The sequence below is a fragment of the Suricata suricatta genome, chromosome 4, assembly GCF_006229205.1.
Source record: "Suricata suricatta isolate VVHF042 chromosome 4, meerkat_22Aug2017_6uvM2_HiC, whole genome shotgun sequence".
NCBI classification, from domain to species: domain Eukaryota; kingdom Metazoa; phylum Chordata; class Mammalia; order Carnivora; family Herpestidae; genus Suricata; species Suricata suricatta.
This window is the reverse complement of record NC_043703.1, coordinates 3,596,529-3,610,488: the sequence shown is the minus strand read 5'-3', so window position 1 is coordinate 3,610,488 and position 13,960 is coordinate 3,596,529. Positions and strand designations below refer to the sequence as shown.

Genomic DNA, 13,960 nt, shown 5'->3' with positions numbered 1-13,960 from the left:
AGAGAATCTACTGGAACTAGAAAGGAAGCAGCAAGAGCACCCCAAACCCAGCAGAAGAAAAGAAATAATAAAGATCAAGGCAGAAATAAACAATATAGAATCCAAAAGGACAGTCGAGCAGATCAATGAAACCAAGAGTTGGTTCTTTGAAAAAATAAACAAAATCGATAAACCTCTAGCCAGACTCCTCAGAAAAAAAGAGAGAGCACCCAGATAGACAAAATCATGAATTAAGAAGGATCTATTACAACTAATCCCTTAGAAATACAAGCAATCATCAGGGATTACTATGAAAAATTATATGCCAGCAAACTGGATAACATTTATTTATTTTTGAAAGACAGAGAGAGACAAGGCATGGGCAGGAGGCAGGGAGTAGAGAGAGAGGGAGACACAGAATCTGAAGCAGGCTCCAGGATCTGAGCTGTCAGCACAGAGCCTGACGTGGGGCTTGAACCCACGGACCATGAGATCATGACCTGAGCCAAAGACAGGCACTTAACTGACTGAGCCACCCAGGCGTGCCACCATTTTCCATTTTTGAATAGTACCACCAAACTTACCATCCCAATGAATGCAAGATCATGGAAATATGTAATTAAATTTTTATAGAATTCTCCTTTTTCAGAAGCCCCATTTAGACTTCTTGTTCTTCTCTCAATCTGTGTTTCTTTTGAATGTGCATTTCTTGTTGGATAGCAACTTTTATTGTTCAGTTAATATGAGAGTCCATGAATAGTTCAGTAGTGATTATTGTTGCGCTACCCATATACAGTATTTTTGGCCAAGTGAGGTCAAAAGATTTGGAGAACGTCTTATCAGTTGGGGTCCGGACGACACAGGCTCTGGAAGTCTTGAGAAAGAGTTGAGGTGATCTCGGATCTCATGATACAATTGCCAGGATCCTCAAACTAAACATTTGCAAACTGCTAATAGCATGTGCCATGACCTAAAATAATTGCTTGCGCATTATGCATTCATCTGGGACAGACTTGATTTTATCCTGAATGCAGAGTTTTCTATAGAAAGAAGAGAAAGCATCTGCAGTTCAAAAGCACAAAACATCCACTCACAGAATTTTCTAATTTCCTTATTGGGTTTGATGTCAACATCTTTATCTGTAAGTGGAATATTTTGTGGCAGAATATTTGAAGACTATGTAAATATTCTATTCCTCATCAAGGTTTTCATTCAAACTTCCGCCTTTCCAGCACCCAGAAAGATAGTGTTAGCATCCCTTGCTGACTCTCATTTAAGTCAGTTATTACTATGATGAATGCCAGATTCTACCCTTGTCCTGCCTTCTGCGTGTACGAGTTGGTGTTCTCTTGTAAGGAAGACCTGTATCCAGGGGTTCATGCAGCTGTTGGTATCGCCGTGCATGCACGGGTTCCTAGTTTCAGTTGTGCCGCGCAAAACCTGGCAAACCTCACCTCTGCCAGGGATCAAGGTTAATCAACTTCATCACTGATGGGACCAAGGGATGTCGTGGTAGGACATGACGGGAAAACACGCCATCCCCTCTCTGGTTTGCCTGCCAGAAACTTTCTCGTAACCACAGATGAGAGAAGGTCTTGAAAAGACTGAGAAAGTGTCCCCAACTGGGATGGAGCCAAAGGGGAAGGTCAACTGCAAGTGCTGGGGGATCGTGGATCACCTCCTGGGTGGCGGAAGCAGCGCTCAGCAATACAGGTGGAGGGACACCTGGGGGGCTCCAGCGGTTGAGTGTCTGACTTCAGCTCAGGTCACAATCTCACAGTTTGTGGGTTCGAGCCCCGCATTGGGCTCTGTGCTGACAGCTAGCTCAGACAGAGCCTGGAGCCTGTCTTCACATTCTGTGTCTCCCTCTCTCTCTGACTCTCCCCTGCTCACACTGTCTCTCTCTCTCTCTCTCTCTCATAAATAAATAAAACATTTAAAAAAATATAGTTGGAGAAAGTCACACCATTATGGCCATGTAGTAGTATTTAGTCATGCTAAATTTTCTGATTTTGATAACTTTTATGCATGAGAATTGTCCTTATTCTTATGAAATACACACTAAAATATTAGGAGTGAAAGGATGTAGTGTCTGTTGACTCACTTTAAGAGATTTGGGGAAAATATTTTTCAAAAATAAGAGGGAAACATACATTGGCGAATTATATAAAGGGTGGGCAGAGTATGGGGTGCCCCGGGGTGGCCATAATAAATTTCCACAGAGTGGGGCGGGGGTGGAGGGTGCTTAAAGCAACAGAAATTGGCCATCTCACAGTTCTGGAGGCCAGAATCAAGGTCAGCAGAGCCACACTCCTTCGGAAACCTGCCAGAGAGGCTCCTTCCTCATCTGCTGATCCTTAGCTGATGGCTGTATTCTGTCTCTGCCTCCGTCTTCACCTGGCCTCCTCCCTCTGTGTGTGCATGTCCCCAAGGCTCGTGTCCCCATAAGACATGGCTGTGTCCTGCTGGTCAGTCACGCATGATCACGTCTGTCACTCACCTGATCACATCCGCACCTGTCCTGTTTCCAAATGAGTCCATGTTGACAGGTACTAGGCATTGGGACCCTCACATTTCTTTTTAGGGGGACGCATCACAGGTACACAGGGTTTCTTGGTGTTACTCTTGCAGCTTTAACTAAATTGGAAATTATATCAAATTAATAAGTTGCCAGAAAGTGTTGGCATATAAAAAGTGATATTTGCTTAAGCAAATTAAGCAAAGCTTCATATGCCATCAATTTCAGTATTCATATGTCAGAGAATCACTACTCAATGAAGGAACTGGCAAGCAAATTCACTGACATTAAATTGTCACAGAAAGCAAACCAGTAAAATGTCACTTACAGGAAAGGCTCACTTATGTGTTCATAGATTATCGGAAAAATTCCTGTGTGGGAGGAGGGGGACGAAGTATCTGAGTTCCATTCCTAACACTCTAGGAATATAGGTTAGCCCAGATGGGAGGTTGGGTGGCCTTCCTTACAGAAAATGTGCTCAGGGCTCCCTGTGGGAACTATTCAGTCTGCAGCTACAGAAAGTATTTGAGGAGTGGGATTTTGCATAGATAACATTGATTACTTCCATCTCCCCGATGAAAACCAATCATGGTATGATTGATGGTCTCGAAGCCAAACTGAAGGACTTGCCTCACTGTCTGTGTTGTAGGAAGATAACATTTTGGTTGAGCTGTTCTCACTAATGCATGTTTTTCTTAATTTGGAGCATCTTCTTTCATTAAGACAAAGGATAATAGCTTCTGTTGACATAAGAAGTTTGGCATGTGGTGATGAGGCATAGGAATGTAAAACTAGGAGGGTGTTTTATGCGCACGTGTGCACACACGCACACACGTCCCGGGACGTAGGCCTTTCTGGGCACCAAGTAGAAATGAGAAAGCATGTACCTCTTCCATCTAGTCTCACTATCACTAGCCTTTTAACACAGCCATCTCTGAAGCCGTATATTTTTGTAAAATACAGCATTCAGTTATTTTAAAATATTGTTTAGCTTTGGAAAATATGTAGCGATGGCTAAGGCTGTTGTTCTTGTCTAACAGAACGAGTGCAACCTTGACGTTCTTCGTCCTGTACTTGAAAAGCTCATGCCCTGAAATAAACACGGGAGCATGGAGTGAAATACACACACCAACACTTGGGCGATTGAAGTTTATTGTTGGCACCCACGTTCTGTACTGAAAATAGTGAGCATCGTATCCATGGAAACACTGTCGTTAACGTGTGCACCAATTCACAGCACTATCCCCCAGCTTTTAAACCACTTGATGGACTCTGAGCATCAGTGCAATGACATTTGGAACATAAAAGGAACATTTTTAAAAAAAGTTTTGAAGAATATCAATACTGGAAGGGAAAAGTATATTTTAGAATACATATATATTTTTAAATTTCCATATTAAAAGTGAGCAATGTCAGACTTATATTTTTATTGAATTACCTAATGGTTCTCATTTTGAAAAATTGAGAAAAATTCATTTTTTTTAATGTTTATTTATTTTTGAGAGAGAGAGAGAGAGAGAGAGAGCAGGGGAGGGGCAGAGAGAGAGAGGAAGACCCAGAATCTGAAGCAGGCTCCAGGCTCTGAGCTGTCAGCAAAGTGCCTGATGTGGGGCTCGAATTCATGAACAATGAGATCATGACTTGAGCTGAAGTCAGACTTTTAACTAACTGAGCCACCCAGGAGCCTCAAGAAAAATTCATTTTATATGACTGAGTGGCTCTAAGTATTTTTCAAATGGAGAGCCAGGGGGAGCGGAGGAGGGAGAGAGAGTTGGGGAGAGAGAGGGATGCAGAGCTTGAGAGAGTATTGAATGCTGAAAATGCACTGAGAGTTGAAGGGGAAGGGGGAGAGGGGAAAAGAGGTGGTGGTGATGGAGGAGGGCACTTGGGGGGAGGAGCACTGGGTGTTATATGGAAAACAATTTGACAATAAAATATTATGGGAAAAAAACCTTTAGAATACACATTAAAAATAAAAAAAAAAAAGTAGTAACACAGTACCTTATAAATGTTGCTGATTTCCAACCCCATTTCCCTTTCTATTTGCTGGAAACTAGACAATCCTGATGGCACTGAAGCAGGTCTCTGACATGTTGAGAAGTCCCACTTTGCAAGTGCTCACTCTTCCGTCCCAGTGGCATCCATTAGCAACTAAAATTGCACATTAACACGTGAGCTAGTCACACTAAGAGTAATAACCAGTCATGAATCTTCTCAATGGTGGTTTGTTCTGTTTTTGTTTTTTAACAGATGTATGATTTCAGAAGTGTTATTTCAGATATAAAGCTTCTTAGGAGATCCTTTAGGACCCATGTTCTTATTGCATGTGGCTCAGCCTGTCTAGGGACATCTCCCAAGACCAGATGGCCAGAGTGGTGGAGGACCAGCATCAGGACCCCTCATACAGGTGGCACTCACCCTATCCAGTGGTGGAATGAAGAAGAGAAGGAGGGTTGAGTGAGAGGGAAGGGGAGAATGAAGGGGAATGAGAGAGTGAGGTAGAGGGAGAGAGAGGAAGGAAGGAAGGGAGGGAGGAAGGAAGGAAGGAAGGAAGGAAGGAAGGAAGGAAAGGAAAGGAAGGAAGGAGGAGAGTGAAGGAGAGAGGGAGGAAGGAAGGAAAAGAAAGGAAGGGAGGAAGGAAGGGAGAAAGGAAAGGAAAGAAGGAAGGAAAGAGACGAAGGAAGGGAGGAAGAAAGGAAGTAAGTTGGTCACAATTTACAGGAGATGTAAGTACGCATATAGTGATTTTGCAATTTTATTTTTGAAAATAAAGGTCAGGAAATTTAGTTAAAAAGAATTTAGTTGAAAATTATAGTTCTCTGCCTTAATTTTTAATAATTAGCTGAAGTTCGCTTTTGGCTCCTTATTTTTCAGATTGTTTCACTAAATCTATTTTAGGGCCTCATATGTGTCAGGCACCGAGGCAGGTGGTGGGGGGAGATAACGGGGACCAAGCTCCAATCTTTGATGAGGGAAGTTCCTGACGCCCAGGAAAGACGGGCTTCTGTCCAGGGAACCCCTGATCCGTCAGCAGTGCGCACTGCTGAGTGATCATGGGCTTGACAAGGGCCTTGACCGCCTCGGCACATGCACTCATGGCCTTGACATCTTTGGCCTGCATCTTCTTCAGGCCCTTCTTGTTGTGCTTCTTGGCAAAGGGCATGTTCCTCAGGAACTTGGGGTCCTCCCCCTTAAAAGATTCGTATCTTTGTTACCAGGGTTTCTTGATGCCATTTCTGTGCCATTTTTGTGACTGGTTGTGTGTGGTGTGGTTCTTGGACTTGGCCGTGTCTGCACCAAAGCCCGTGGCTCCGGAAGCATCTCGGACCAGAAGCAAATGAGCCCCGCTGCTGAATTCAGCATCAGGGGTCACCCTCTGACTTGTTTTGAAAGAGCCTTCTTACTCTTTGTAAGTGGTATTCTCCAGAAGTGCCAGTCTCCCTCAGCACCAAGTTGTTCTCCTATTTATTTCTTTTGTTACTGACAATACATGATGATACATATATTCACCATTGCCTTGGGTCCAGATGTTTGGTCTAGATAAGATTCCATCAGAAACATTCATGCCTTGGAAAAAGAAGAATAACTTGATTTACTTCTACTCATTAGTATTGAAATTGATAATTAGACCCTGCAGTTCTCTCTTAAATTGCTCTTTAACAGTTGGTCCTTGGGTAGGTCTGCAAAATCTTATTCTCCTGGTTGGATACTGCAGGAAAGGAATCATTAGCAAAGTCTACTTAACAGGATCACCTCGACGGATTGCTTTCCAAACTCTGAATAACTAAAGATATGAAATGCACTAAGAAGACTTAGTTTGATGTTTTCAGGAACTTAAAAGCACATGCTTCCTTACCTAAGTAAAAATCTGAAATAAAGAACTTAATTTGTTCAAATGGAGGAGTATTTTCATATGGTTGTAGAAAATATAATGTGACGCTCTTAAATGGTGAGGTGAGTGGCATAGTATATATTCAGGGCAGATATTAAGATATACACTGTTTTGCCACTTGGACATATTCTTACTTTTGTCTTTGCAATATATCTAGAGCAGTCCTTTGGAAAACCTGTGCAGACTTGGTAAGGTGTAAAAAAGTTGTTTATTTAATATACATCTAGAATCACAGAAGGCAAAATCCCACATTGTAGTATATAAGATTATGAATATTATATACCTTTTCACGTAATGTGAATTTGGACAGTATGTGAACTTTATTAAGATTGTGTCATAGACTTGTATTCAGTAAAAGGAATAGGGGAAGACTTTCATTTGTCTGGCCTGAGTTTCAGCCACTCATCATCCCTGGGAGGTGAATGGAGAGTCGTGGTCAACGGGTGCATGTCCACGCCATGCCTTTGGAGACAAGGGACTGCATTTCAGCTGGGACAGGCTGGAGGGGACACGAATCCTCAGAGGTGCTCGATGAAGGGCGCTCTGAAGTTAACTATGCAATGGCCATATTTAATATACCTCATTAACATCTACAGATTGTGCTGTTTTTCAAAAATCGTTTCTGGAAAGAGAAAAGAAAACTGGACACCATTAGCCCAGGCCTTTATTACGGTCATGTGAGAACAGCGCTCAGAGGACTTTCTGAGGAGAGCGAGGTGCTTGAGAGCTTCCAGGCTAGTTTGGGGGAGATCACAGTTCACAGAAAAGTTGTCTGTGGATACCCTCTGAAGGCATGGCGACCTTCTGCTGTGTTAGACTCGAGGCAGCCAACACGGAGATGCTGGTGGTTCCACCACCATGGATGGGATGTCTCGGGTTTAGCAAGAGGGGCGGGGAGAAGCAGCCGGGGCAAAGGCCTCACAGATGCCACTTGACCATTCTTAGCCCATTGGAGTTGCTCACAAAGCATTTCTTGTATTTGTCTTAAAAAGCAAGTACAGTGTTTCACGTGATTCTACAGGGTTTTATCTAAGACAGACTTTTCCGGATCTCTTTCCCAACCAATGTAGAAGTGAAAGTTTCCACCCACTTTCTTTGTTAACAGCATATGTAATGTGATATTTGTTCTTTTTCGCTTACAGGCTGGAGCCAATGTCCTTCTGCAGGATGTTAATGGGAATATCCCATTGGATTACGCCATGGAAGGGACAGAATCTAGTTCCATCCTGCTGACCTATCTGGACGAAAATGGTAGGCAGATGCTTTGAAAAACCGTAGAGAGATTTAAAGACAGTATGGTAGAATTCCAAATGTATATTTTTTAGGCATGCTCACACGCTTTCAGATCGATGTGGTTTCCCTAGATTGTGGACAACAAACCATTTTTTTTCTATACTTCATTTCATCGTTCCCACCGCAATGCCTCATTGGTCTTGTCAAGGCAGTTTTGCAAGGCAGCAGAAATCTAGAGGCCAACAATGAAGGAACATTTTAACAAGCATCTGAAGTCCATAATTAGGGGGACTGGTTTGTAATTATAATCTGTTCTCCCCGGGGAGGACAAGGGAAGTGAACCAGCACAACTGAATTTTGAGTTAACGAGGGCGAGGTCATCTGAAGTGTATTCTCTCCGAAGAGAGTGCTCCTTGTAAGGATCACATGCTAGTGAGCCGGGACTTAAGTCAAGGGCAACTCGCACAGCTTCCTAGTATCCACTGGTGGTGACGCTCGGAAACACAGATGTCGGAAGAAAGCGCCCTGGTCATGTTGCTAGTGAGCCAGGCTCCCAGATAGATTCCCTCACAAAGAATGTTTAATTGCACGGATGAAACGTATAATTTCATGAGCAAGTTCGGCCTTGGCCGAGTGGGAGGCGTTTGAAATCCTGAGCTGATGAGGTATGCAACTGAAGAAGTCTGCCACTTTTTTTTTCCCCTTTTTGTTTCGGTATAAATAACAACAAAGAAATTCCAGTCCCTTCCAATATGATCTATAGTCAGAGAAGACGTTTAAAAGTTTTAGGAGGCGACAAGTGCTTCTCACTGTGTCCTTGATTCTAAGAAAAGCCTTCACATCTGCCTCTTTGTTCCCTGTGCTCTTTGTCGCCTCCTCCAGATCTCACGTATCAAAAGGTTTATTCTGAGGACGGCTTAGAATAATAATAATTAGCATTTAGTAGCCGCGGGTCCTTAAAAACATTATCATTAATTCTGAGAGTGGGGTAAGTACCATTATCTTGGTTAAGGACAAAGAGAGCCATGAGCTGTCCTATGCAAGAAAGGTCACCGGGTCCCAGAGGCTGAGGTGAAGGAGGCAGCAGGGGGGGAGGGTGTGGCTCCCTGCTTGTCTCCCAGCCAGGAATCCAAGTATCTGAATGTCACTTCTGTTTTCCTAAATCTAATATGTCTCTCAGGCTCGCGCCTTCGTTAAAACCCTGGGCTTCCTGCTGTGGAAAATGGCTCATCTCCCTCCCTCCTTGTATCTGCTCTTTATGTGAGGGTCACATTCTGGTCAGCGGTGACTTGCTGGGGATGGGTTCCATCACTCCAAATGGGATTGAAACCTGATGTCGTGGGCCTTTGCGCAATGTGGACTTCACCGTGCACGGTTCTGAATTTGCACCAACCACCCGGTTGTGTGTTATTGAGTGGAACCACTTGTATTTAGCAGCTTCCTGCTGTCCTTATTCCGAATCTCTAATAGCCACAGTAGTCATAGTTCTCTGAAAACAAAAATTAAGTCTCCGTCTTGGCAGAAGGACTAACTTGACTCCAAAACCTTTCCAGCTCATTAAAGGATTTTTCTCGACAAGAAAATGTGATGTTTACAAGGACAGTATTATGTATCTCGTGCAAAGAAAACTGAGTGTGTTCCTTTGGAAGGTTGGTTTTGAATGTGATGAAGGGGAAGGAAAGAGAGGGAGGCACAGATTCTCGATGGTTAGGAGGAAATCTGTCACAATGGACGCTGTCACAATCAGTTTGTAAAATATGCGTTTGCTGGAACAGATTCAGTTTAATATCGCCTAAATTTTTAATTCTGTTTTCTGTTTGTCACTGCTGGTGCGCTGATCCCTGCCTCGCGCACTGTCTGCTCCTGTCTCTGCCCAGGTCCCTCCTACGGGTTTCTGTCGGCTGCCACACGTGTTCAATTTGTCCTCTGGCCTCCTCGCTGGTGTGCTCTCAGGGTTATCTGCTGTGACTGGGTGGGCCGACGTCCTTAGAAGTTTCTAAGATTCCCTGATGAGATGCTTATTACCATTTGGCGCTTGGTGTTTTCAGAGCCTCGTTCTCAGAACCAGGAGGCTGCAATCCTCGAGTGTTCTCTGTGCATCATACAGTTTCCAGACTGAGTACGTTTCACACTGTCCCATGTGGCAGGACACAGGCGAGGTTGTGAACAAGTTGGTCACGCGGAAAGTCGCTGGTCACAGGTTCTAATTGTGCTGTCACCACCAACACACCGGACACCCGGACACACCTCGGCTCACCGCCTGGTCTTCCTGGCCTGGAAGACGAGATGCATATTGAATGTGCAGAGCAAGGCAAGCCCACTGGCTTCCAGAGGAGGCAATCGATTGTAAAATGATCGAGCAAGGGAAGAAACACTGCAGGTGGACAGCAAGGTGGCCCGGACAGACGCACGGTGTGGGGAAAGATCTACACAGGCGTACTTTTCACTTTGCTGCACACACCCTTTCTCCTTCCTTTGAAATCCATCCTTTTAGGGAAAAGCACTCACAGTTATTCTCCCGAGCTCCTAACCTCCCTCCTAGGCCCACAGAAGTTCAGCCTCTGTCCCTGCTGGTAAAGCCGTTCCAAAGATGGCCGTCGCCTCTTTGTCTCTCTCTTGGCTGATCACCCTCTGCTCTTCCGTGATCCCTCATCTCCCTGTAGTGCTCCCTTGGCCTCCATCACACTCTTCCGTGAAACCTCGCTCACCTGCCGTCCTTCCATACCGGTCTCCATTCTCTTTGAGCTTCCCCTCGTCGCCTTCAGATGTGTGACGGCACGTGCAGACACCAGAATGGTTTTCTGTTTCATCTCAGCCGGTTCTTGTGTTGTGACCACCTGCCCCGCTCCCAGGAACATGCCTACGGCTCAGATATCCTAGAAGACCCTCTGCCCCACCAGGAGCAATCATCCTAAGTGTCTCGCCTTGGGTATCAGGTGGTTTGGAATTAACATGCCCAGTCTGGAAGTTTCATGCCCGACCAAGATTCCATGTTACCCTGACAGCCAGGACTCCAAGTATCTGAATGTCACTTCTCTTTTCCTAAATCCCTCCCATGGAATTGTCACCAAATTTTGTCTCCTTCCTCGACATGCCTCTAATATGTCTGCATCTCTCACCCTTGTGCCATTGCTGCCTTTGTTAAATCCTTGGGCTTTCTGCTGTGGAAACAGCCTCAGAAACTGGCTTTCCCGTCCCTGATTAATCTTTTTGTTTTTTTAATTTAAATTTAAGTTAGTTAACCCACAGTGTAATATCAGTTTCTGGAATAGAACCCAGTGATTCATCACATACGAACGACACCTAGAGCTCATCCCATTAAGTGCCCTCCTCAATGCCTGTCACCCATCTAGCCCATCCCCCCACCTCCCCTCCAGCAACCATCAGTTTGTTCTCTGTGTTTAAGAGTCCCTTATGGTTTATGTCCCTCCCTGTTTCTATCTTCTTTGTCCTCCCCTTCTCCTGTGTTTATCTGTTGAGTTTCTTAAATTCCACATATGAGTGAAATCACATATTTGTCTTTCTCTGCCTGACTAATTTCAATTAGCATCATACCCTCTAGTTCCATCCACATTGTTGCAAATGGCAAGATTTTGTTCTTTTTCATCGCTGGGTAGTATTCCTGGTTATTCTTTAAAAGACTCCCAGATTAATCAGTCCAAAGTGTCCTTGTGTATTTCTTCTGCTTAATAAGCTTCCTTTCAAATGCTGACACTGCACCACCCTGAATGACCCCTTGTTAGGGTGGGGGGCACCCCACTTTGCCTGTCCCACACTGTGCTCAGGTAGGAGTGTTGCAGGGGATGGGATCGAGGGTTATGGCCCCCTTTTGGCTTGAGTATGTCTATTTCTCTTTTCTAGAATCAGCTTCGTTTATTTGCCTATTCAGAGCATCCTTGAACTCTTGGGCTTCCTAGGAAGCTTACAATGGAGACAAAAATTAGGGCTGGATGCAGTTCTGGGAACTAAGAGAAAGCTGTGCTGCAGTCATGAGGCGGGTCAGGTCATGGCGTATATGGTCCTCTGTGGTAGCAGCACAGGCCACCCCTAGTACAAAATGGAAAATGGAGAGAAAGAAAAGAATTGTTACAGAAAACAATATTTTCTTAAGAGAGACAGTTAAGGATAGTTAAGGTAGGGTTTAGACTGACTTGGGGTGTTATTGTGATTTCAGTTTTGCATGACTCTTGATGTTATCAGACATATTTCTGCAACAGTAATTAGTATCCCATGTAATAACTTGTGACTATCAGGCAAATGATTTTTTTCTGATTTTCTAAGTGGAAAAAAATAACAAATTCCTGTCAAAATAATAAATCTAATCAAGACTTATATTAATGTTTTCTCAGAGAACAGGATGGAAATAAAACTTAACTTCTTTTGAAAAAGACAGACCTTGGCCAGTTATCCCTCCCAAAATAGACTTGTTAGGGGCTCTTGGTTATAGTTTTCCTCAAGTGGCCCAAGAATTTTGACCAAAAGAGAGAGAATTTCTGTTCTGTTGTCTTGCTGAAAATAAAGTTCTGCTTTTTTCCTGAACATAGAACAAAAATCAAAAATTGCATCTTACTTAGTATCAAATTTGACTCAAAATGAAGTTTTAAAATAATAAGATCCAATGTCATCATATTCTCCTCACCTTCACAACAGTGGCTGAAATATTGTTTTCTCGTGACATGTGGTAAGTGAGCTGGAATGAGTGATCTCTACTCTGCTTAATGTGTCCTTTATCATTGAGCCCTATTCTTTAATGGTTCAATTTTAACAATGTGTGTAAATAATTCTCTAAGAGATACATAACAATCCAGTAAGCACTGCAGCATTATAAAACTTAGAATAATGTAGCCATCAGATTCTTTGACTTCAACGTGAAAAATTGAACACTGACATTTGAGAAACAGTGTCTTCCAAATTTAACTCCCACATCAAATTCCATAATTCTAAAAATAAGAATAGAGTGATATGATAGTTTTAGTTGGTTCTTAAGAAACCTCAGAGCAACTCTTAGGGAAATCTGTTAGTCCTGAAATGGCATGTGGAGATTTCAAAGCTGGTAATTGCTTTTCCCTTCCTGTCCCCCTACTAAAGTGGGTTTGCTTTGGACAGAGTATTCGAAACAAGCCACATTATTCAAATAATACATTTTACTTTATCTTGTTTGGTTCTTGCCTGCCTCCTTAGTGCAAACAAAAACAATGAATGAAGGGCGTGCAGAAAGCTGAGTACCAACGACAGCTCATGTCTAGTGGGTGTTTGCCCCATGCAGCAAGCGGAATACTCTGTTAGGTGCTTCATGTGGTGTGATTCATCCTCGTAACAACCAGTGAAGCAAAAACTATCAGCCCCATCTTGCAGATGGAGAAACTGAGGCATAAGATGAGTTACCTGGTCCCATTGGTACTAATAGTATGTAGATGGCATGGCACTAAAGCCCTGGCAACCTGTCCCCTGATGTTCGTCCAGGCTCAGAGAGAGAGAGAGAGCTGGACTGGGGGGCAGAGGCTCTGGGCTCAAAGGGGCACAAGGAGGCAGATGTGGATCAGGCTGAATGGCCTCTGCTGTGTAGACGGGTCTTATGCATAATAGCACCTGCATCTGCTCTCCTTTGGAATATGTCATTCTCTGAGGGACTGCAAGAGCAGTAGACCAGACAGGTGAAATGCCTTTCCCAGAGTGGCCTTGGGGAGGTCTGGCACAGACTGGCATGGCCAGGAGGAGCAGTCTGGTATTGATGCTTGGGTCCCCTGAGTCCGTGTTTGCAGTGAGGATCCAGTTATATGACAGTGAGAGGGAGAGAGAGAAGGAGGGAGAAAGAGAGAGAATGTACTCAGAGGAGTGTCTGATTCCTAGCAGCCACTGGCTGAGAGGCAGATGTTAATCATCATCATCACTGTCACCACCATCATCATCATCACCATCACCACCATCATCACCATCACCACCATTATCACCGTCACCATCATCACCACCATCATCACTATCATCACTACCACCACCACCATCATCACCATAATCACCACCACCACCACCATTATCACCATCATCAGCATCATCACCACCATCACCAACACCACCACCATCACCATCACCACCATCACCACCATCACCACCATCACCACCATTATCACCATCATCAGCATCATCACCACCATCACCACCATCATCAGCATCATCACCACAATCACCACCACCACCACCACCATCATCATCATCACCACCACCACCACCATTATCACCATCATCAGCATCATCACCACCATCACCAACACCACCACCATCACCATCACCACCATCACCACCATTATCACCATCATCAGCATCATCACCACCAACACCAA

General features: G+C 44.0%; 1 protein-coding gene across 1 annotated transcript in view; it reads left to right on the top strand.

Moving 5' to 3' along the window:
• Positions 1-13,960, top strand: part of MYO16 (myosin XVI) — a 465,799-nt gene that overhangs the window by 104,834 nt on the left and 347,005 nt on the right. The window contains exon 5 of the mRNA XM_029938403.1: positions 7,532-7,640. Coding sequence (XP_029794263.1) covers positions 7,532-7,640 — 109 coding nt within the window. The remainder of the gene's footprint in view (positions 1-7,531; positions 7,641-13,960) is intronic.